Raw genomic sequence first — 25,393 nt, 5'->3', positions numbered from 1 at the left:
TTGGTGGATTCCAAGCTTATTTTCTTGATTCGTCAATGATTTGTGAAGCTAGAATGAGATCTAGTCTACTGCATTTTCTTCTCCAAATGGCGTCTAATGATGCTGGTAGTAACCCCTATCCAATAATTAAGATCCCTAGGAACTGGTGGCTCAAGAATTATTTTAATATCCTCACAACATGTTATACCTAGGCGGATATTCCATCTACTCCCAAACCATATGGCTCTAGTAATTGGGCAATAAGAGAAGATGTGCATTTGTGTCTGTTATGTTGGATATATTTCAACAATTTACTTTGTGATTAAGCAAAAGGGAACAACATACAAATCTAATTATAAGAAATAACACAAAAATGATGTGATAGACAAAAACAATAAATAAATACTGTATATATAAAAAGAAATCTGCAATGTAATTAAAAACTCCCAAACCAAATGCATGAAAGATGAATGATACAGATCAAGTCTTGTGTTTGACACAATCTTCTTAAAGTAGATTTCACCCCTCACACAATCTGTGATGCTTTGAGACTCATAGACATCTACCTTTTAGGATAAAATGATCTACAACATGAAGAAGAAGTACACTAGGTTCGTGCTTTGCAAACTACTTTATGTCTTTTTCTCTTTCTTTGACTCAAATGAATGTACAAAATATTTTCTCTATGGAAGAGTTTTCTCAAAAATTATTTTTCATGAATGAGGGACTATGCATTTATACGTTACTGAACAGACACACTGTTTCAGAAATAACTACTGTATACAGACTTACTGACTCAAAAAATAAAATAATAAATTATTTGGACAAAATGGCCCAGTCTACACATGCCTAAAACCAGTGGCAACTCCAGGAATTTTGTCCAGGGTGTTTCTATTTCACTTTGAAAAAATTTCAGGTCATTTCAGTATATTTTGGGACATTTCTGTAAATACCGGCCGAAATTCAAGATTTGGCTGGCATGAAGTTTGTGCATTAAAAAAAAAAATTTCTTAAAACCAAAATAAATTTGCATTCTGTACACCGAAAAACCTCAAAAGGAAAAAAAAAAATTGAAAAGAAAAAAAATGAACAAAGGTACTTGTACAATAAACAATAAGTTCATTTGAAATATTAATAAAATTATTAATTATTGTTGTTTAGTTGTTTTATTAATTTGTCCATCTTTTTATAAACCATAATTTGTTATATTATTATTTCATTAATTATAAAATTATTAATTGTTGTTTAGTCTAACATAATTTAATTTGTTTGTCTTTTATAATGTATTGGTTAATTAAATTATTAATTGTTAGGATCATGAACCAGCTGCCAATAAGAAAATTTCACAATCACAAATCACAATAACATTACACTAAAAGACAATATCTCACCAACTGACCAACACCAACACACACCAACCAACGGATAAGAATCATAAGATAAAGCCAAATTCAAAAAGTCAAAAAATAGGCAAAATATTAATAATGTTAAAGCTTCACTGCTTCAGCCAATCACAGTTCAGATAAAGTGACTCTTCATAGGTCAGATAAAGTTACTCTTAAAGAATAAAGAGAGAGAGATAGAGACAAAGACTCATTCATTTCATTTCAGATTTCACAGAGAGAGAGAGAGAGAGAGAGAGAGAGAGAGAGAGAGAGAGAGAAATACCTTGAGGGAGCACCGGAGTAGCCGAGCAGGGAGGCTTGAAGAGTGAAGGCTAAGGTTGAGGCAGTTATTGTTGAGCGATCTGCAAGCGATGTGCGAGCGATCTCCGATGAGCGACGATGTGCTCTAGACTGCGACTGGACTGATCTAACTTCTAAGGGGAGGTGTTGCTCTGTTTTTAGGTTTGTTTTAGCTTTAGTGATTTCTGATGTACTGATTTACTGATTTGAGGTTTCTAATTTAGTGATTTGCTCTGTATTGGGTTTTTTTTTTTTTTTTTTTTTTTTTTTTTTTTTTTTTTTTGAGAATCTGTGGGTTTGCTTCCTCTGTAATTTGTTGGGCTTGCTGTGGGCTTGATGTTGGGCTTGCCGTTCGTTGTTTTGCTCTGTTACATTTTTTTTTTTTAGATTTTAGTCGAAAATTTTTTTTGGGTTTTTTTTAAAAAAAAAATAAAATTTAAGGGTGTTCCTAATTTTGATTGAGGGTGTTCCTATATATATATATATATATATATATATATATATATATATATATATTTTAAGAGTAAATGTAAGGACTCGATTTGTAACGAACCGTAACAGTGTTGGGTTCGCACGTAAAAAGGCCCAAACAATATCATTTATAGAGCGTGGGTTTGAAAGGCTAGGCCCTAGTCACCAGACGGCGGGTTTTTCGTGACGTTCATACATGATTTAAATCGTGTTCGCCCTGGGAGTCTTTCTCCTAGAGGCGGACTGGGAGGCTCTGGTTTTTGGCTATTTTTCCCAGCCCCTTTTCCCGGATTGCTTATTTTTCCTTTCATACTAGCCCGTCTTCCTTATCCAACGTCCACGTGTGGGGTTCGATTTTCCAAGACTGATACTTGTCCTATCAACCCATACCTAGAGTGGTTGGGGGTGGTTGTAAAAGCTGAAGGGGATGGCTCTGTTAGGTGCATAGTATTGAATGGCAGTAAGTGCAGCTTTCCCTTTGTCCTTGGTCATTAAACTATCCAGGGTGTCCTTCCCTATTGACATAGATATTTTTAGATTTTTTCCAGACTGTTTCTGTTTCGTTTTTGTCCTTCCTTCCAGGGGGACCTTAGACATGCCGAGGACTGAATCGTCCTCGGCTGTGTCCCAGGACTATTTTGTACTTGTATTACCTATTCTTGGCTATTACCTATCCTTGGCTATAACCTTCCTCGGCTCGGGCCTTGGGCCCCAATGAATAAATGGGCCAGGGCCTCAGATTATCAGGCCCTACAATAGCCCCTCAAAATCCTGCTGTCCGACCTCTTGGTCGGAAAGGAGGGTTTTGGTAATGCCAAGCCTTTATTACGGCTCGTTTAACTCTGCCCTTTATTAATATTGGTATCTCTTCATCTACCCAGGAATCATACTAGGCTACGAGACATTCCTTCTGAATTCATTCACAATGCGTTCCTGCCGTTTCGTTATCCAAAACGCGCCTTTAATGATTTCCCTTTACGAGACCATTTAAATTCGACGGTATTTGACGGTGTGAGGAAGTGGAACGGGTATATTCTAGTTTATAGGTTTTCTTGGAAATCTGGACAGATTAAATACCTCTCGTTTTGCCCTTCATATAAGAAGAAAGGCATGAGGTTATTTCTTTCATATAGAGACCCTTTTAATCCTTCTGAAACTAGAAACCCTTAGCCACCTCCAGAGTTTACTTTATCTGCTAGTTACACCTTAAATTATGATACGTTCAAGATAGGAGTGAGTAATGAAGGGACCATACCCTTCTCAGAAATACCATGTTCTTATGAAGCTAAAAATAGCTCGGTCAGGGCAGGGATGGCAGAGACTCAAGATACTTCTCACCCTCCTTTCAGCCAAAATTCGAAGCAGGGGCTCGTCGCGTCAAACTTTCGGCGCGACTGAGCTGGGGTCACCCATTATCAGTACCAGCCGCTCTCTCATGAGCATAGCTAACATGGCACCAGCGTGTTAGGAGTCAGGACTGACACAGGGACTAAGTGCCCCTGCTTCTTCCTCTCTTCGTTCACTGGTGCCTCCTTTTGCCTCTCTTTCTTCTTCTTTCCACCACCAGATCCGTCCTGGTGCTTTTCCTTCTTCCTCTTCTTCTCCTCCTTCTTTCTCTAAAGAAGGTCCTCCTCTCAATATGGGCGCTACTGGGGCAGAGTTTGGAAGGACTTCGGAGACGAGTTTAAAAAGACATCTGACTGTTTATTTGTCTTATTGTTGTTGTTGTTTTTTTTTTTTTTTTTTTTAATTTTTTTAATTTTTTTTATTGTTTTTGTAATCCACCTTCTGTATAGGCTTGTTTAAGCCCTTCTTTGTGCGTTGTAATACCTCTTTATATTAATAAAAGTCGTTATTGCTTTATTTCACATGTTCTATCTCTTTATTTCTGAAATGGTTACGCCATGAATAAACATACTATCTTGTGAATTCTTTTTATTTTTACACTTTGACCGATGCCTAGGACCGAAACCCCCACTAATAAAAAGAGCTTGCTCCGTGCTTATCGAAGTTAGTCGGCGTAAGAATGCCGATTTGAACAAATGACACTTAAGGCAAAAATCCTTACCAGGAAAAAGAAAGTATATTATGATGGGTTTATTAGAGTTATCTGGCGTAATAATGCCGACCCAAGAAAACGATACTTAGGGCCGAAAATCCTTACTAAAGGTAAAAGATACTATTATAAACGTATTGGAGGTATTGTATACAAAAAGACCGACCTGAAAATGGGTTGCATGCCCCAAACTTAAACGAAGTGATGGCAGAATGCCCGATGCCGTGTAGGAAATAATCACCCGAGGATACCTAAAATGAACAGCACCTGCAGGTTGCTGAATAATAAGGCGTTTTGCCATCTTCCTAATAACTTTCGTAGCCTTAACCTTTTTCTGGTGTTTGGTCCGAGGACTGAGTAACTTAAAATTCTACTTGAGTAGTTGGTTTCCCCATAGGTTTGAGTCCGAGGACCATACAATACCTTGATTCTGTCTAAAACTTGATTTTGATAAGTAGTTGGTTTCCCCATAGGTTTGAGTCCGAGGACCATGCAATACCTTGGTTCTGTCCAAAACTTGATTTTAATAAGTAGTTGGTTTCCCCATAGGTTTGAGTCCGAGGACCATGCAATACATTGGTTCTGTCCAAAACTTGATTTTAATAAGTAGTTGGTTTTACCATAGGTTTGAGTCCGAGGACCATGCAATACCTTGGTTCTGTCAAAAACTTGATTTTAATAAGTAGTTGGTTTCCCCATAGGTTTGAGTCCGAGGACCATGCAATACCTTGGTTCTGTCCAAAACTTGATAGATATTGATAAGTAGTTGGGGGAATTGATCCCTCGGCTATGGCATGAGACCTTGGTTTTGGGGGAATTAGCTCCTCGGCCAAGCCCCTAGAACCATCTGTACGGCTGACGCTACAAAGCGTAGCCCCTAGTAAAGAAACATAGCCCCTAGTGGAACTTTACATTAGAACACTACAATCGATCGTTGAAAATGATAAAGGGACTCTCTCGACCTACCGCCTGTGCCAACACACAAGCCTTCCCCACAGACGGCGCCAATTGTAAGGACTTGATTTGTAATGAACCGTAATAGTGTTGGGTTCGCACGTAAAAAGGCCCAAACAATATTATTTATAGAGCGTGGGTTTGAAAGGCTAGGCCTTAGTTACCAGACGGCGGGTTTTTCGTGACGTTCATATATGGTTTAAATCGTGTTCGCCCTAGGAGTCTTTCTCCTGGAGGCAGGCTGGGAGGCTCTGGTTTTTGGCCATTTTTCCCAGCTCCTTTTCCCGGATTGCTTATTTTTCCTTTTATACTAGCCCGTCTTCCTTATCCAACGTCCACGTGTGGGGGTTCGATTTTCCAAGACTGATACTTGTCCCATCAGCCCATACCCAGAGTGGTTGGGGGTGGTTGTAAAAGCTGAAGGGGATGGCTTTGTCAGGTGCAGAGTATTGAATGTCAGTAAGTGCAGCTTCCCCTTTGTCCTTGGTCGTTAAACTATCCAGGGTGTCCTTCCCTATTGACATAGATATTTTTAGATTTTTTCCAGACTGTTTCTGTTCCGTTTTTGTCCTTCCTTCCAGGGGGACCTCGGACATGCCGAGGACTGAATCGTCCTCGGCTGTGTCCCAAGACTATTTTGTACTTGTATTACTTATCCTTGGCTATAACCTTCCTCGGCTCGGGCCTTGGGCCCCAATGAATAAATGGGCCAGGGCCTCAGATTATTGGGCCCTACAGTAAACAAATAATTTTTTTTTTAATTATTATATATAATTTGTTTTTTAAGTCAGAGTGTTCCTGGGAACACACTGAGCATAATGTGGCGTCACCACTGCCTAAAACCTAACCCAATGTCCAACCTATGAGCATATAAACCCATATTCTCTTTCATTTCCTATGTGGGACTTAAGGATTTTCACCACTTCAATATCATGTTCAAGTGGACATATTAGGAGTCAATTTCTTATTTACTCCATACTATTTTTCCAACATATTATTCTCAATCTTTGTGCAAGTCTATCTTTTGCTGATAGTACACTACATCTATTCCTATTCTCCAAATTAACATCTTTAGCCCGCCATGTATTTGAGCTTGGATGATTCTTTGCTTCTAGCTTAGGTGGTACACTAACTTGACTGAGAATTTTCCTTTTTCATCCTTGATCCATATGAGCATCTCCTATCTATCTGTTTGAGGAATGGTGATTCTTCTAATTGCTACTATTGACTCATCATCAAACAACTACAGCAATATCTCTTGCTTCCAAGTTTTGTTGGTAGGATTGATTAATCAATCCACCATAAGTGGGGTTGTGATTCTTGTGAATAAGTGATGGGTGTATCGGAGTGGGTTTCAAACCTTCAAGCCTTGGAAACCATGGATCTTCCCACACATTTATTGATCTTCCCTTGCCCACTTGAAGACAAGCACCCCTTCCAATTAGTTTCCTCGCTTTCTCGATGGCTTTCCACACCTGTGAAGCTTTGTGAAATTGTAAATTAGATGATGGCAACTGTACGTGGTATTTACCTAGGGAAAAATAGAAAAATAAATAAAACAAAAAAGGATGGCAGATATGGACAATAAGTTGGCTAATGACCAAGTTTTTATTTTATTTTATTTAAATTATGTGATTATTGGAAAAGAAAAGATTTGAACCTTGAATTTCTCAATCCGTTGGAACACCAAGATTTATCAATTGAGTTGCAAGAGTACTCTTGGTAGCCAATGACCACTTGAAATGGAAATGTGGAAAGGACAATAGATGTTAAAAATCATGTTTTCATTTTCGGTTGGTGTTTATGCTCATTTGAATAATTTCTTGTTGTTTGGTGGGACTTTAAGCTTAGCAAATTTCTGAAACTCGTCATTTTATTATAGAGAGTTTACAAATTGACATGATACTGAATGTAATTATACCATATAATAATATAATAAATAAAATTTTTAATAACTTTTTTGGTTTTGGGTTTGAAAGTTCACACATAATTGTAAGATTTATATAATAAAATTTATAGTATCATTAATATAACTCTTTAGTATTTATATAGTGAAATAAATGAAAGTAGAAACAATAAAATTATCATTTAAAGCCAAGTTCTTATGTTATATATATCTACTAAATTTTGAAGTCACCAGCCTATCATTTTAGGAATAATTTTTTTAAAATCTCATTTTAAGCATTCTACTTTTATGCTCCACTAATCACATTTGCAAAATATATTTCTTCTTTCCTTATAAAATATCTAAAGTTTAAAATGAAAAAAAATAAAATTATTAGACACACAACATATTATACAATGGATCATTTTTTATTTTTTATTTTGGGACCAAAATATTTAAGATTTTTTCATAAAAAAAATTTAACATTGTTTTTACATTATGTTGCAATCCAACATCCATTTCTTCTTTATTAATAGTAAGCTTTCTGTTTTTATAAAAAATTTAAAATAAAATAGTAACCTTTCTGATATAGCAGCTTGTATCCACACACATGTTAACAAATGCCGTATTAGGTAATGGCTTTTTCATGTCAGTTTATTTTTTTGGTTATATCATAGGGATATATAATCTTTGGCACCGTCCCTTCATACCAAATTAGTTTTCAGTATTTAAGAACCATTCTTACACAGTTGTAGATCATTACAAGAACACAGACAACTTTGGTATTGTATCTATTGAATTTGCCCTAGACAAAGAAAAAATAGAAAGAAATATGGGGGATATAGAGAACAGGTTGGGCACCACTATCACTATGAATAATAATGCTGCAATGGATGAGAGGAGGTCCAAATGGAAATTTGCAGACTTTTGTGTCTGTTGGTGTATATTTATATTCATTATTGTCCTGTTTGTGGCAGCGCTTGTATCAGATATTAAAAATCACAGATTGGTATTTGACACCGAGAGTGTTGTGACGTTCATCATTATCGTTGTCATCTTTGGTTTGGTATTTGGCTTCGTTTGCTATAGTGATAGAAAGAAGAGGCTTAAGGCTGCACTTCTTCAAGAAGGTGTCGTACGCACATCCGGTGGATCACATCCTCCTCTCGTATAATAATTGTCTTATGCATATGATATGCGAATTTTTTCCGGAAACATCTGGGCCTCTACAATCTATGGGATCAATATGCTGTAAGATGGATGATACATATAACATGTGGGTTTCTTCAGAGAGTTTCATACCAAAAAAATAAAACCTATTACGTTAAAAGGAGACGTGTCTATCAAGCTCGATTAATTGATTTTTTGTTTTATCATTAAGTCATAGTGATAAGGTATGCTAGCTCTTTTATGTATATGTACAACCTCTCGTTCAGTTAACGTTTTTTTTTTTTTTTTTTTTTTTTTTTTTGTTATTAAAAAGATTTTTAAAAAAAAAAAAAATACCATAATCAGTTGATTAAGTTAAACATATCCAAAAATATTATAAAAAAATGTACATTTTGATTCCATGAAGAAAATGTACGTAACATGTTACATTAAATTTAAACAATTATATAAATTAAGAGTTATAGAATTTTTTTTTTCTTTCCAAATTATTAATCATATACTATTTAATAAAAATTAGGCTTAGAGGCTATGGTTTTGCCAAGTGGCTTTACTAAATTGTAGAATTTTTTTTTATAAAGATTTTAAGAAAAAATAGATGTACTTTTTCTTCTAGTATCATTTGAAAGTTGATAAAAATCTTAATTTAATTACAATTCAAATTTTGTCTTACACTCCGTTTGTTTCGATGGAAAACTGTGTAAAAATAGATTTCCGTATTTTCCAATGTTTGGTAGCAAAAAAAAAAAAAAAAGATGAGTCAAAGGAAAACTATCTTTGATCGATATAAAAAGTATGACTTATTTTAAGAGATTGTTTTCCATTAAATTTTTTTGGAAAACAATTCTATCTCACAACAAGCTAAATAAGATAAGTTAGGAAGTTGCTTTTCAATTCATTTAAAGTTACTACCAAACATTGGAAAATGAGATAGTTTTATAGAAAATGTTTATTGGAAAATGACTCATTTTCTAGAAAACATCATTGTTCAAAACAGAGCATTAATTTGATTACAATCCAAATTCTTCATCTAATCCTTTATAATAAAAAATCTTAATTAAAAAAAAAAAAGTAACATACTAAATGTTTTAGACCAAATTGCATAAATATTTTTACATTAAAAAAAAAGGACAAAATTTAGCTACAAAATTTTACTTAATATCTTTTTATTGGAAGTCAATTTTGATAAATCTATAATTAGAATACATATTTTTCTTATATCCTCCATGGGTGCAAAATTTCTAGAAAATTAAAGATTGCGTTTTTGCAACAAGGGCAAAAAATGCAAGATTAGCCTAAATCTCCCATTGGGTTCTTTAGAAATGTTTATTTGTGGAGAATCAAGTACAAAATTTCAAATGTATAATGAACAAAAGATTAATGGTGCTTTAACAAGAGAGAAATCAAAATGCCATAATTGAAATACAAGAAAATGCAAAAAAAGTACATAGGTTTGAAACTTCGACTCATAGTCAGCGAGAAAAGGAAATTGAGAGAGGTTGTGAGGAAGAGAGGAAAGGTTCCACTGTACTCATATTTCCACCCTAAGCTTTAGAATTGTGAGAATGATAGCTAGTTGAATGGACTTTTACTCTAAAGTTTCAGCTATGTGGGTAAAACATAGTTGGTTTATTTGTGAGCTGAAGAGAGAGTTTTATATAGAATTTGGGGTGTTGTTAACGACTGGGTTTTTTGTAGTAGAAAAGGCTTTTATACCCCATGATACCAATTTGGTGTTTTGACTTGGGTTGCTTTTGTTTAAGGAAGAGTTTGACATGCTTTTAACATGATTTGGGAAATGCTTGACTAAACCCTCATTGGCTCCCCCTTTTCAATTGTTTCAGACCATTGGAAGGCTCACCTAAATGAGAGCTAGTAGCTAAAGTTGGTCAATGAGAGCCAACCATTTTTAAAGGAAAAAAAGGGTTCGGGTAGAAACTTTGGGCTACAGTTAGCCAGAGCATAAAAGTTGTTTCAAGGTGGAAATTTCGGGTACAAGACCTCTTCCATGAGCTTGAAGTGCTACTAGTGTCCCTTGCCCACTTGGTAGCACACATGTGTTGGGCTCATGCAAAAAGTCTGAAAGGAACCAACCCATACTCTCCAAACCACACTTCCTCAATTTCCACAATATGTCACATGGGCTTAGGCCATGCTTAAAAGAAGCTCATAATGAGGTTGTGCTCAATTAAGTCGAGCTCGTAGAAAATTGTGTCGCAAAAATGGGTATCAACAAAGATCAATAGTTATGTCAATAATAAATTGTTTAAATTGCAAGTTTTTATAGTTTAGAATTACGCATAAAATATAATATCTAATTGACAAAAAATTTGACATATGTATTAGAGTGTAAAGAACATGTAATTTAATAGTTAAATTTTCAAACTATGTTGTAATATTTATTTTATTGAGTAAGGTTGTAGTCTAAGGCTACAAATTTACTCAATAATTTTGTAGCTAAACTTTGTCAAAAAAAAAAAAAAATAGATATAATTTTTCTTCTCCTATGCTATAATTTCTGAGTTGGAAAAAAATCTTAATTTGATTATACTCCAAATTCTATCTTAATTTGATTACAATTCAAATTCTTCATCTAATCCTTTATAATAAAAAAATCTTAATTAAAAAAAATAGCAATATACAACACGTTTTAGATTTAGATTTAAAAAAAAAAAAAAATTCAAATCAAAGAGCCCAAAGATGAAAGTCATGAAACAACGGTTTACGCCTATTTAAACCAACCTTTCTTTCACTTCTTCCTCCCCCCTCTTCTTCAATCTTTCACATTCTCTTTGCAATTCCTCTGTGTCTCTCATAATTACACAATTTTCCTTCTTTTCTTTCACTGCTCATTTCGAATTTGGTAAGTCCAATTCTTGCACTTTTCTTTCACTGCTCATTTCTTTCACTGCTTTTCAGTTATTTATTTATTTATTTTTTCTGGGTCATTGGAGTTTTTGAGTATTGCCTACTAATAGTCTAATATCAACTTACAATTTCTTATGAAAAAAATACGTTTAATTTTATTATTTATTTTTTAAAAACACCTCATGGATAGACACAAAATTGGGCAAATTACAGTAAACCCACCTGTAGTTTGGCCCGTTTTTACCTTACTTATTTGTGGTTTAAAACTTAGCACTTTGCCCACTTGTGTTTAGTTCTTTTTAGTCTCTGTTACCCACCTCTGGCTTTTTCATTAAAAAAAAACTTTTACAACCAAAATATAACATAACACGAATCAAAAGGCTAGGGTTTAAATTTCTTGAAAAAGCTTGGAGTGGGAAGTTGAATTTACTGTTTGAAAGATTTCCTTGACATAGTAGAAAATGGCATACTTAGAGATGTTGCCAAAGAAAAAGAAGTGGGAAAGAATGCTTAAAAAATTGAAAGAAACAAAAACACAAATGTCTTTAAAAACACTTGAAGCTACAATTCATTTGCAGGAGCATTTAGAAACATACATATTTCCTTGTCATGGAGAGGTCTGGGGCAATGATTGGCTTCTCGAAGCACATGGCTTTCATTAAAATGTCCGGAAAATATTGCTCTTCAAGGAAGGATCCATATATCACAAGATCAGCCATGCTTAAAACATTGCCTGCATCCACATCAAGAGCTTTGTGCTTTACAATGCCGGCTGCTTGGATATGTCAAGTTAATAGCAATTTCCTCAGGACAACAAGATAGCCAATAAGATGATGACTAAATCTATCCAAAAATAATGTCAAATTAATAGCAATTTCCTAAGGACAACAAGAGGCCAAAATGGCAAAATACCCCTTTCGCCCAAAACAAATAGCAAAATGCCCATGTTCTAAAATTATTTAGGGATTTGCCCCTGTTTTAAAGTCGATTTTCTAAAAATCAAGTTTCAATGAAAAAATCGATTTAACAAAAATCGAGTTATATGCAAAAAACTTGCAAAAACTCGATTTTGCAAGTAACTCGATTTTCCTTGAATCGAGTTTTTCATTGAAACTCGATTTAAAAAAAAAATTGAGTTTCAAAATAAGGGCATATCCCTAAATAGTTCAGAACAAGGGCATTTTGCTAGAATTTTTGGACGAAAGGGGTATTTGCCATTTTGCCCGACAACAAGATAGCCAATAAGATGATGACTAAATCTATCCAAAAATACCATGCTGTAGTTACTTGTTGAATGCCCACTTAGAACCACAATTTCGAGATTAGAATTGGAATTATTATCTAACGGGAAGTTTGAAAGAACTGGTAATAAAGCCTGTAAAATGATGGCATTCTCCAACCACAAACCCCTATACATAAATTGGCTTCCCACAATGGCTATAACAGCATCTTCAAGCTCATAACCCATTTTGACACGCAGATTACCTTTGTGTAAGGCCATTACAGTGTCCGCCTCCCATGCTTCAGCAGAAGTATCTGGAATAACAAAAAAGTTTCCAACACCAAAACCCTCCACCACCACCACCACCGAAGGCCCACAGTCCACAACCTTCGCAAGCCATAAGCCACAACACCACCAAAATCAGATCAATCACCACTAGCAAACCAAAATCAGATCAAACCTACAACCCAAAAGCAAAAAAAAAAAAGAAAAAAGAAAAAAAAAGTATATATATAAATATATATATATATATATATATATATATATATATATATATATATATATATATAAAATGAAACTCACGAAGTAGCGTAGTCCGATTAGCCTCCTCAACTCTAAGCATTGTTGGGTTTTCATTTGATCGGCCTCCTCAAGGCTAGGTTAGCTAGGTTTTCACTGTGGTGCCAGGTTGGTCTCCTCAACGCCATAAAGAGAGAAGAGATGAGAGAATAAAATCAGAGATCTGATTTTGAGAGAGAGAGACCATGGGATGGGAGCTTGAGAGACAATGAGAGTTTGAGAGAGACGATAAAGCATATGAAAATTGATACCCAGCTCTATCTATTTAGTTTCTTTACAAAATTCCCTATTTGATCTTGTTTCTTTGTATATTTTTGTTATTTTTATATTTTTGGAGAAGAGAGATATAAAATATAAGCAAAAGACTTATTTATCCATGTTTTTAACAGAGGTGGTTAACAGAGACCAAACGGAGCTAAACATAGGTGAACAAATTGTTAAGTTTTAAACCACGGGTAGGCAAAATGAAAACTGGTTAAACCACAAGTGGGTTTACTATAATTTGCCCCACAAAATTATAATTATTCTTCTCAACTTTTTTCTATACATCTCTATCAATTTTTTTTAGATAAATACAAAAACTTAGTTGTTATTTTTTGTTTTTCATTCACTCTTTTTGCTAACATTGCACATATATCAGACTTTATTCTCTCAATTTCTTCTCCGTAACTGTTATTTTTTTTAATAGGAACTTCTCTGTAACTTTGAGTTTATGTGTTGATTTATATTTCTTTCTTTTTGATGCTTCATTTAAGCCACTTTTTTTTAAAATTTTTTTTTTTTATTTCCTTCTTTTCGATGCTTCATTTAAGTTACTTATTATTTGATCTTTATTATATTTTTTTGGTTTGATCTTCTTGAGTAATTAAACAAGTTTAATATTTCAATCTCTTTTTTATTTATGTGAAAAGTTGCATAGCTTTAATATATATATATATATATATATGTGTGTGTGTGTGTGTGTGTGTGTGTGTACGTGCGCGTGCGCGTGTGTATATTTGGTAATAGGATTTGAACCCATGTTCTTAGGGCAGCAAATGAACCAACTAGATTTGCTAAAGATGAAACAATGTACACATATGGCTAGAGGATGTCTCCCCAATAATTTGAAACTAGGTTCTTGAATTAATTTTTTTTTTTTGTATTTAATTTTCTTATTCTTTATAAGGCATTGATTTTAATGCATGTTTTTTGATAGAGTTTATGATAACTATTTTATTTTTTTGAGGGTTTGATATGGTATTTCACTGTGATTATTAATATGTATTTTAAGAGTTTTAATTGATAATATATATTCTTCCATGAATATATATTAAAGGGAAATTTTTGGGAAAAAAAAAGTAAAATTGAAGAACCAAGTTGGTTGACTTTTTGAAGCCCGCCTTGAAGAAGTAAAATTAGTAACTTTTTTGTTGGGTTAAGATAATTGAACATTTTTATTATTTAAAAAAAATTTCAAAATTATATATAAAAAAATCTTATTCATGATAAAAACATATTTACTGTTATATATATAAGTAATAACTTACTAAAAGAGTGCAATTAATTTGTTTTTTTTTTTTAAATGCATAAGATGATTTATTCTTTTTTTTCTTCGTATATTATTTTTTACCAATATCATGAGACAAAATTTGTAAGCTTTGCTTCAAACTTATAGGAATTTGAATTTGTCATTAATTATTTTGCAAAATTTTTCATTATTAATTTTAAATGTTTAGTAATTTAGATTGTTCTTAATTATTGAATTGAGGTTTTCACTTAAATATGATTTCAATTATTTTTTTGGATAATTTTTAATTATTATATTCATTTTTTTTCGATTTAAATATACATTGATGATTAATTGAGCCTTAAAGCTCGCTTGCTCGCTCTCTCTCTCTCTCTCTCTCTCTCTATATATATATATATATATATATATATGCATTTTATAATACCTTAGTTTCACACAATATGCATTAATTATATAACTTAAAAGTAAAATATTTATTTATTTTTATTATCTATTCTAATATCTAATTTTAAGTAAATTAATAAGAAAACTATTTACATATGAATTTTGATTAAGCCATGCATCGGACGAGCATAATGCTAGTCATCAATATATATATATATATATATATATATTTATATATATAATAAAAAACCTCATGTGCATAAGCATAAAGTTCTGCCATGTGGCGCACTTTTTGAAAAGAGAATTGAAATACTCTTTAAGTCTTAAGCCACATAAGAGATAAGAACAAATTAAAAATAGGGGCTTTTTGTTTCTTATGTTCAATGTTTCAAGACTTTTTGATGCAAATCACGTTATGAAGAAACAAATAGTTTTTATTGTTTTCCTTTTCCTATTTGAATTAGGATTTATTTACTCTAGTACTTTGAATTAAAATCCTTTTCCTAGTTGAATTGGGATTTTAATTGTTTTTCTTTTCCTAGTTAAATTGTTTTTCCTTTCTCAAGTAGAAGTAGGTTTATTATTTCTTTTCTTAAAAGGAGTAGGAGAAATTCTATTCCTATAAATACTCTTTATAGAGAGATTATTTATGTTATGTGTGTTTTGAATAAAAGTTTGCTAGAGAGGTTTTCTCTATTACTGTGCCTATTAGCCTAGTATTCTTGTAGAACTTAGGTTTAGTGGAAGAGTTGTAGTATTTGTGTGTTTTAGATTCTGTTTCTACACGCCTACGCTGCATCAGTTGGTATCAGAGCCCAGGTTAGGTTCCTACCATGGCATGAGGATCACGTGGGGGAAGGCACGCTGCTGTAGATGGTGAGTATGAACGCGATGAGATTGCACGCAATACACAACTAGAGGCATGCTGTCAGCGGATGGAAGAGCAGTTTGAAGCGCTAACAAAGCAGCTTGCTGCCTTAGCCGTTGTTAACCAGCCTCGAAACCGTAGTCCAACTCTACGTTTTGTGGAGGAAGATGAGGTAGACTATAATGTTGAGGATGAGATGGAAAATCCGTTTGCTAGACATCGAAGGAGGAGGGAGAAACCCTTGGTTTCATACAATTCAAACAGATGGGAATCTGGGTTCAAATTAGATATTCCAGAGTTCAAAGGTTGTTTACAACCTGAAGAATTCCTAGATTGGGTAGCTGCGGTTGAAGAAATTTTGGAGTTTAAGGAGGTGCCGCAAGACAAAAGAGTTTCTTTGGTGGCGACCAAATTCAGAGGACGTGCTGCTGCATGGTGGCAACAATTAAAGCAAAGTCGTATTTGCCAAGGTAAATCTAAAATCAATACTTGGGAAAATTTTTTGAAACATATGCGTGCTGCATTCTTACCCCATAATTATATGCGTACATTATATCAACAACTACACAATCTTAACCAAGGTACACAATCTATAGATGAGTATACTCGAGAGTTTTATCAACTTGTAGCTAGAGTTGACCTTGCAGATTCGGAAGATCAATTAGTTTCACGTTATATTGGAGGCATGAGGCAACAATTTCAAGATACTTTGAATTTATTTGACCCAATTTCTGTATCTGAATCCCATCAGAGAGCTTTGCATTTAGAGAAGACAATGAATATGAGGACTAACATGGTTTCAAATAGTAGTGGCAACCGACTACCACCAGTAGCTCCTCCTTATGGTGTAATTACACAATCTACACAAGGAAAAGGCCAAGTTAATCAAGCTAAACCACAACCCAACTGCACTGCAGCTAGTAGTTCTGGCTCTCGATGTTTCAAGTGTGGTGAGGCAGGGCATAGAATGGCTGATTGCAAGAAGGGTGGCCGGTATGGTAAGGGTTTATTTATTGAGAGTGAAGAATGTATTGATGATCATTTAAATACCTTTGAGCAAGAAGCTGTTTATGATGCTGAAGAGGAAGAGGAGTATGTGCAGGGAAATGATGGCCCTTTGTTAGTTACAAGAAGGGCGTGTTTCACACCTCGCAAATCTGAAGGCGAGGATTGGCTTCGAAGCAATATCTTTCAAACTACATGTACTATAGGGGGCAAGGTATGTAGACTTGTTATTGATTCTGGAAGCTGTGAGAATGTGGTATCAGAAGAGGCTATTCAAAAATTGGGATTAGCAACAGAGAAGCACCCTAACCCTTACAAACTATCTTGGCTCAAAAGGGGCAATGAGGTAACTATATCTAAACGTTGTTTGGTTTCTTTTTCTATTGGGTTAAAATATAAGGATAATGCATGGTGTGATGTGGTAGTTATGGATGCATGTCATCTTCTCCTTGGTAGACCATGGCAATATGATAGAGAGGTTCAACATGATGGTAAGAAGAATACATACAGTTTCATGTTTGGTAGCACAAAAATTGTGTTGTTGCCTTGTAAGGAGATTGAACCTAAGCCAACTTCAAGAGGGGCTAAGAATCTCTTAGCTAAAAGGGCATTTGTTGAAGAGATGTTTGATTCAGGGTTGGTGTTTGTATTATTGGGAAAGGAGAGCTCAAAGGGTAGTGTAGTACCAGAGGCTGTGCAATCTTTATTAGATGAATTTGTAAACGTATTTCCTAGTGATCTACTTGAGGGGTTACCGCCACTCCGAGATATACAACACTAAATTGATCTTGTACCAGGTTCAAATCTACCTAATTGCCCACACTACCGTATGAGCCCAAAAGAGCATGAAGAACTTAGAAGACAAGTAGAGGGTTTGTTGTTAAAAGGGCACATTAGAGAGAGTCTTAGTCCCTGTGCCGTGCCAACCTTACTAACACCCAAAAAGTATGGATCATGGCGAATGTGCGTCGACAGTCGTGCTATCAACAAAATTACAGTCCGGTATAGATTCCCTATTCCTCGATTGGATGATTTGCTTGATCAGTTGAGTGGTGCTACAGTGTTTTCTAAGTTGGATCTAAAAAGTGGGTACCATCAAATTCGAGTACATCCTGGTGATGAATGGAAGACAGCATTCAAGACACGTGAGGGGTTGTATGAGTGGCTAGTAATGCCATTCGGACTTTCTAATGCTCCTAGCACCTTCATGCGTATTATGAACCAGATTTTTCGCCCTTTCATCGGCAAGTTTGTTGTAGTTTATTTTGATGATATCCTGATATATAGTGCCAATATTGATCTACATCTCCAACATCTTCGTGAGGTACTCATAGTTCTAAGTAGGGAGAAATTTTATGCTGCCATAACCAAATGTTCTTTTATGACAGATAGTGTTTTATTTCTTGGTTATGTTGTGTCCAAGGATGGACTATCAGTTAATGAATCAAAGGTTACTGCTGTTAAACAATGGCCAATACCAACCACAGTCCACGAGGTCCGCAGTTTCCATGGGTTGGTGTCATTCTAGCGGCGGTTTATCCCTGACTTGAAGCGTGTCAATGTGAAAGCTGAGGATCTAATCGCACAAATTCAAGAAATTCATACGGCTACTGCTAAGCGTTTACAGGAGACTTCAGCTAAGTACAAACAAGCCGCTGACAAGAAACGTCGAGTAGTAGAATTTGAGATTGGTGATTTTGTTTGGGCAATTTTGACCAAAGATCGCTTTCCTGTGGGAGAGTACAACAAACTAGCTGCTAGAAAGATTGGTCCTTTGGAGATTCTTGAGAAAATTAATCCTAATGCCTATCGATTGAAACTTCCAAGTCATATGTGTACATCGGACGTCTTCAATGTTAAGCATCTTGTTCCATATCGAGGAGACAATTCCAATCCAGACTCCAAACTTGAGGACGAGTTTCTTCCAACCCAGGGAGAATGATGCAAATCACGTTATGAAGAAACAAATAGTTTTTATTGTTTTCCTTTTCCTATTTGAATTAGGATTTATTTACTCTAGTACTTTGAATTAAAATCCTTTTCCTAGTTGAATTGGGATTTTAATTGTTTTTCTTTTCCTAGTTAAATTGTTTTTCCTTTCTCAAGTAGAAGTAGGTTTATTATTTCTTTTCTTAAAAGGAGTAGGAGAAATTCTATTCCTATAAATACTCTTTATAGAGAGATTATTTATGTTATGTGTGTTTTGAATAAAAGTTTGCTAGAGAGGTTTTCTCTATTACTGTGCCTATTAGCCTAGTGTTCTTGTAGAATTTAGGTTTAGTGGAAGAGTTGTAGTATTTGTGTGTTTTAGATTCTGCTTCTACACGCCTACGCTGCATCACTTTTCCAGATTCTTTGTAAGACTCTTTGTTTTATTTGGTTAAATGTTTCAAGACTTTTTCAATTAAAAAAAATAAGGAATCTTCCCTTTTCATCTATTGCACTTCTACTCCTTTATATACACTAGCCCATGATCCTTAATTTCATCCCATCTCAAATATACCAACACCAAGAATGATATCAATTACCTTCAACCTTTCAATGGCACCTACCTAATGCCAACATTGTCATCCCATTTAATCGTAATCCGTATGAGTTGACTACGGCCAAGGAAGTGAGCATGCATTTTTTATTGACAGACGATGACTTATGGTTTTGATTTTGAGATCATACATTGTGGGTTTTGTAAAAGTTGTAATTGACTTTGGGTCTTAGGGTGTTTGGGATTTGGTGTGGGGAAGTCATAAATGTATTTTGTTTTAATACTAAAGAGAAATAGGGGGAAAAAAAAAACCTTCTAATTGATAATAGATGAGATTAGTTTTTTTTTTTTTTTTTTTAAAAAAAAAAAAATTCTATTTTAGAACTCATAATTAATATGTTTCTTTGTAATTTTTTACTACTATTTAGTGCAGTATTGGTATGAGCACAAGAATGAAAGTAAAAGCCAATGATGATTTTAGAGTGTTTTTCGAGTTATTTTATTATTATTATTATTATTATTTTTATTATTTTGGTGGATGTGGAAGCCTGTTTAAGGCAATTAAATTGGATAAATGGAAGTGTTTTTAGCCTATTTTCTTTTACTTGATCACATTCTCTATATGTTGGTATTTACAAATGATTTCTTTTCACTGAGATAATGAAATGTGTGTTTGAAATTTGGGGCTCGATATTTTGTTGTGAAAATGGAGTGTATTTGAGGAAATGTCTGAGAGTTTGCTTGAATTTCTATAATTTTAGGATATAGAAATATTTTATACTTTCAATTTTAATTTATAGATTTTAAAATCATTTAATCAGTTTAAAAATTAAAGTCTAAAAATATTATAATATGTTAGTCTTCTAGAAATGTTGAAAAACTTGACTGTTCTAATCTCAGAAAGCTAGATTAGTAAAGCAATTCCACTCAATATACAGAAACCAATTCTATGACCCAAAAAAAAAAAAAGTATAAAATATAAATTAAGAAAAAAGTCGAGGTTCAAATCATTCAACAATATTGTGAGAAAATTAGTGGCGGCTCCAAGAATTTTTTTGAGGGTGGTCTTTAAAAAACTTAAATTATAAAAAATCTAATAAAAAGAGAATTTCATACATTGACAAAACACACACACACACACACACACACACATACACAAATACATAAAATCTTACAATTTCCTTTTACAAATTTTTTTATTTTGAAATTGTTACATGATGGTCTCATTATCAATGTTGCAAGTCACATCTCTTTAAAAGTTTAGTTAAATAAAATTTTTCTTGGACTTTTATTTTTATTTGTAAGGACCTAATATATTGTTAAGGGGACCAAAGTTTAAGAACAAAATTTGGTTACAAACTTTTTTGTAGTCACTCTCACTAAATGAATTAACATTGTTACATATTTTGAAAATCTAATCAATGAATTGCATGTTCTTTATATTCTTAAAACACGTTAAAATTTCATGCTAATTGAATGTTATTTGCCATTCAATCCATAAAATTATTTTTTATGTACAATTTTAGACTACAAAAACTTGAAATTTAAATATTTGATTGACGACGTAGTTATTGATCTTTTATCTTCTTGAAATGTTGCAATTACAAAAGATTTAAAAAGAAAATGTAATCAAATGATGGATTTGTTAAAATTCATATTCAATAAAAAAAAATATTGAATAGAGTTGTAGCCTTAATCTACAACCATGCTTGTTGCCAAATTTTGTCTAGAATTTTTTATGTTGGGCCTAAAAAAATTTTAGGGTGGTCAAAAAGTTTTTTTAAAGATAAAGAAATCATAAATTTTTAAAATTTATAAATAATAATTATATTTTTTTTCCAAGACAGGGTAGTCCTATGACCACCCTGAACTCTATGTAGAGCTGCCCTTGGAGAAAATATAAATATTATACAACAAAATAAATTTTATAATAAGTCTTAAAAACATAAAACTATTTCAAATTAATTTATAAAGCATCCACGCATCATGTGAGACATTATCTAGTATAAGTATAATGACTATATTATTGAAACTTGAATTTAAAAGTAATCTTTGTAATGTATTTATTACTTTTATTGACATTAAGAAATGAGTGGTGATAGAGATGATTTTAACAAAAACGTATAAGTGTGTATAACTCAGTATATGCAACAATAATTTACTCTTGAGAAATAAACATGTTCATACGGATCAACACTGTTTCTTTTTGACCTATCCTTCCTTACCCCCTGTCCCTGTTACTGACTTGCGGTAGAACCACTGCCACCACTTAAGAGTATCATCGTATGCAAGTATATTGCGTGAAAAGAAGGCAATCAAAAAGGAAAATGAAAAAGAAGAAAAGAAAGTATAAAGAGAAAAGTCAAAAAGGAAAAAAAAAAAAAAAAAGAAGAAGAAAAGAAAGTATACAGAGAAAAGTCAGAAAAGAAAAAGAAAAAGAAAAAGAAAAAGAAAAAGAAGAAAAGAAGCCAGAAGGATATATACTATGTACCTACTTTACTTTCTTTCCTACTCGTTTCCTCTTCTTTATCAATCTTCTGCCCATACATCCTAATGGCTTTCACAGCTAGCGAACCTGCCTCAGCCTTTTACTGAAAAAAATTTAGTTTAATAGCGTGCTAAAATATATCAAGTGAAGAGCTAAAAAGTATATATATATATATATTGGTTAGAACATATAATATTATCTCTAACTACTTTGTCTGCCAATATGTTTGTCCTAGTCTCCCAGATATAATAAACTAACGAAATAGGTTCCTTGAACAAAGGAAATGGATCATTGAGACCCCGTCCAACGCGTTTTAAATTTTTGGTCCACTATTTTTTTTATTATTCCTTTTTTTTTTTTTTTTTTTTTTGTTGTTGCTAAATTTTGGTACTGCAAAAGACGTATAGGCCCACAACATTAGGAGCACTCAAACTTTCCTGGATCAAAGTAAGTGCATGTACCCAAAAAAATCAATTACCAGTAAAAAAACACTACTTATTTTAGCCTGGCATCACAACAACTAAAATTCAATTCATTGACTCTCTCATTCTCAGCCAATTCTCGTTCTTTCTCAAAAAACCATTGTGAAATATCTCTCATTTTTAATTTCTCATTCACTTCGCTTCTTAAACTCTTACAATTTTAATTTCGTCACATCTTTATTTTCTTTCTCCTCTCCTCTTCCTTTTAGATCTTCTCAACCATCTGTATATCAAAATCACAATGGCTCTTTCGACCACCAAGGGAACCTCCTCTTACTCTTTCACCCAACAATATAGATATGATGTGTTCTTGAGTTTTAGAGGAAAAGATACCCGCAATGGTTTTACCAGCAATTTGAATGGTATTTTGTGTCATAATGGTATTAACACTTTCATGGATGATAGACTTCAAAGAGGAGAAAAAATTTCCACTGAACTTCTTGAAGCTATAGAAAGTTCAATGATTTCAATAATTGTATTCTCTAAAAACTATGCATCTTCCACTTGGTGTTTGGATGAACTTGTCAAGATTCTTGAGTGTAAAAATAATGGCCAAGTGGTGTTTCCGGTTTTTTACAAGGTGGATCCATCAGATGTACGTGACCAAAAGGGAAATTTTGGAGAAGCACTCGCAAAGCATGAAAAAAAATTCAAGGATGATAAAGAGAAGCTGCAGAGATGGAGGGCAGCCCTAAATGAAGCCAGCAATATATCTGGTTGGCATTACAAAAATGAGTATGTGTTAATCTCTACTTTGTTATCTCCATTTAATTTTATTGCTAAACAACAACCCCCAAGAAAACCATTCTTATTTGCTTTTTTATTAAAAAAGAAAAGAAAAGAAATTATAAAAAATATATTTTGATCATATCTTTCATTAGTGAGTTAAATAGGATACAAGGTTCAATGATAAGAAAGGTAAGAATATATGACATATAATCTTATCAATTAATTTGAAGCTTTTCTTACGTCATGTTTAGAAAATTTCCCCTAAATTTTTTAATAAATACATTCAAGGGTCAGAAGTGGATATTCAATGAGTTTGTTCCTTTCCAAAGCAGATATTCCATGCATCTTTGTGCTAAAAGCCTAAAATTGATTTTTGAAATAAAAAATAAAAATGTTTGTAATGTTAGTTCTCAAATCTATAAATTATGTGCCATTTAATTTAACTAACAAAATTTATGTTGCAGTTCACAAGCTAAACATTTTGAATTCAATTTAAGTTCATATTTCTATTTTCTAACATGTTTTAAATGCTTTGTGATTGGCAGCCACCCTCAATTTAGATTTATCAAAGAAATTTTTGAAGAGACCTTAAGTGCCAAATTAAATCGTACACAAGTATTTGTTGTTAGATACCCAGTTGGAATAGACTCTCGCATAGAGGAAATAAGTTGCCAATTAGATATTGACTCAAAAGATGTTCGCATGTTAGTGATCCATGGTCTTCCTGGAATAGGTAAGACAACAATTGCAAAAGCTATTTTTAACTTAATTGCATATCATTTTGAAGGAAGTAGCTTTCTAGAGGATGTTAGAGAAAAATCGAGAACAAATGATGGAATACTCCAACTACAACAGGTACTTTATTCTGAGATCTTAGGGGGAGGAAATTTGAAGGCGCACGGTGTATTTAAAAGAATCAATGTGATAATAGAAATGCTTCACCATAAAAGAATTCTTTTAATTCTTGATGATGTGGATACATTAGTCCAAGTAGAAAATTTGCTTGGAAAATGTGATTGGTTTGCATCTGGAAGTAGAATCATTATCACAAGAACAGAGGAAAAGGTATTATCTACTCTTCAAGAAGATTGTCATCTAACTTACTATAACTACAAGGTTAAGGAATTAAATAAACATGAATCACGCGAACTCTTTTATCAACATGCATTCAAAGGAAACAAGCCTACGAAAGATTATTTGGAGTTTGTAGACCAATTTTTACATTATGCCAAAGGCCTTCCATTAGCTTTAAAAACAATAGGTGCTGATTTGTACAAGAGAAATATAAATTATTGGAAAAGTATATTAGAAAAGTATAAAATATTTCCACATCCAAATATTCTACAAGTACTCAAAAAAAGTTACGATGGATTAGACCCAACTCAACGAGATATTTTCCTTGATATTGCATGTCTCTTCAAAGGATTTCGCAAGGAAGTTATTGTTGACATATTACAAAGTAGCTATTGCTATGACCCGTTATGCGATATTGAGAAACTTATCGATAAGTGCCTCATAGTTGTTGAAGATGGAAAATTATCAATGCATAATTTGATACAACAAATGGGTTTTGAAATTGTTCGACAAGAATCGGAATTGTCCAAGAAACCTAAAAAACTATTGTGTTATGAAGATGCTCCTGAAGTACTAACTGGAGATACGGTATAAGTAGTTCTAATTTATCGTTTACCTTTTCTCACAATGCTAATATAGTTATTTTTTTTTTATAATTATTTTCTTTGATTTTATCATTTTAATTTTGAAGAAAATATAAGTTTCTCAGCACTGATTTTGTTTAAGATTTAATAGTCATAAATTCTTTTATTTAATGTGATTCAAGTAATTTTTTTTTTTTTGGGTCTAATTAGGGATTAGATGAAATTCGAGGCATATCATTGTGCTTCGCACAACCAAGGAACATGCAATTGAATCTTGAGAAGATGAAGGGTCTCAAATATTTGAAAATTCATAATGTAATTTGTGAAGACCTTAAATCCCTTCCCAATGGGTTAAGGTTACTTGATTGCAGTGAATTTCCTTTATCAATCTTTCCATCCACCTTTGAACCTACAAAACTCGTTGTACTCAAAATGCGAGGGAGCCACATTGAATTGGATGAGCATTTCGAGGTATGATCTTTAGTATTTACAAATTCTTATTAGGTTTTTGTTAATGAGTACACTTAGGGAATAAGATAAGGTGAATTATTTTTTGTTATTAAAACAAAAGCATGCATTTAATACTACATTAAATAATATTTCTATACATTTTCCCCACAAAAATAGTTAAGTTGTGCACAAATATTCAAAAAAATTTTGCACAACCATGATGAGTTCATGGGTGCAAATCAATGAACCATTTGATAAGTGTATTTTCTTTTTTAAAAAGAGTATCATTACTGTCTATGACTCCTACAAATTTTATTACATTAAGCATACAAACTGATGTGTCATTAGTGGGTTCTAGTTAACTCAACTGGTAAAGTCTCCGATAGTTGAATAAGAGATTTAAAGTTCAATCATCGCCTACACTAAAAACTGATTAGTGTATTGGCATGATGATAAAGAGCTATCATTAGG

At 33.2% G+C, this 25,393-nt stretch overlaps 2 protein-coding genes across 4 annotated transcripts in view; both read left to right on the top strand.

Moving 5' to 3' along the window:
* Positions 1 to 15,695: 15,695 nt before the first annotated feature.
* LOC126705236 (uncharacterized) lies at positions 15,696 to 17,414 on the top strand. The gene has a single exon (XM_050404138.1). It carries the CDS (start codon positions 15,696 to 15,698, stop codon positions 17,412 to 17,414), a length of 1,719 nt encoding a protein of 572 aa, XP_050260095.1.
* Positions 17,415 to 22,129: 4,715 nt separating this feature from the next.
* LOC126706120 (disease resistance protein RPV1-like) overlaps positions 22,130 to 25,393 on the top strand; it is a 34,855-nt gene continuing 31,591 nt past the window's right edge. For all 3 annotated transcript variants that reach the window (XM_050405421.1, XM_050405419.1, XM_050405420.1), the window contains exons 1-3: positions 22,130 to 22,820; positions 23,360 to 24,476; positions 24,683 to 24,943. In XM_050405421.1, coding sequence (XP_050261378.1) covers positions 22,327 to 22,820; positions 23,360 to 24,476; positions 24,683 to 24,943 — 1,872 coding nt within the window. In that variant the 5' untranslated portion in view covers positions 22,130 to 22,326. The remainder of the gene's footprint in view (positions 22,821 to 23,359; positions 24,477 to 24,682; positions 24,944 to 25,393) is intronic.

This window comes from Quercus robur, chromosome 11 (assembly GCF_932294415.1).
Source record: "Quercus robur chromosome 11, dhQueRobu3.1, whole genome shotgun sequence".
Taxonomy (NCBI): Eukaryota; Viridiplantae; Streptophyta; class Magnoliopsida; order Fagales; family Fagaceae; genus Quercus; species Quercus robur.
Note: the sequence above shows the minus strand (reverse complement) of the source record. Positions and strands in the feature narration are given on the sequence as shown.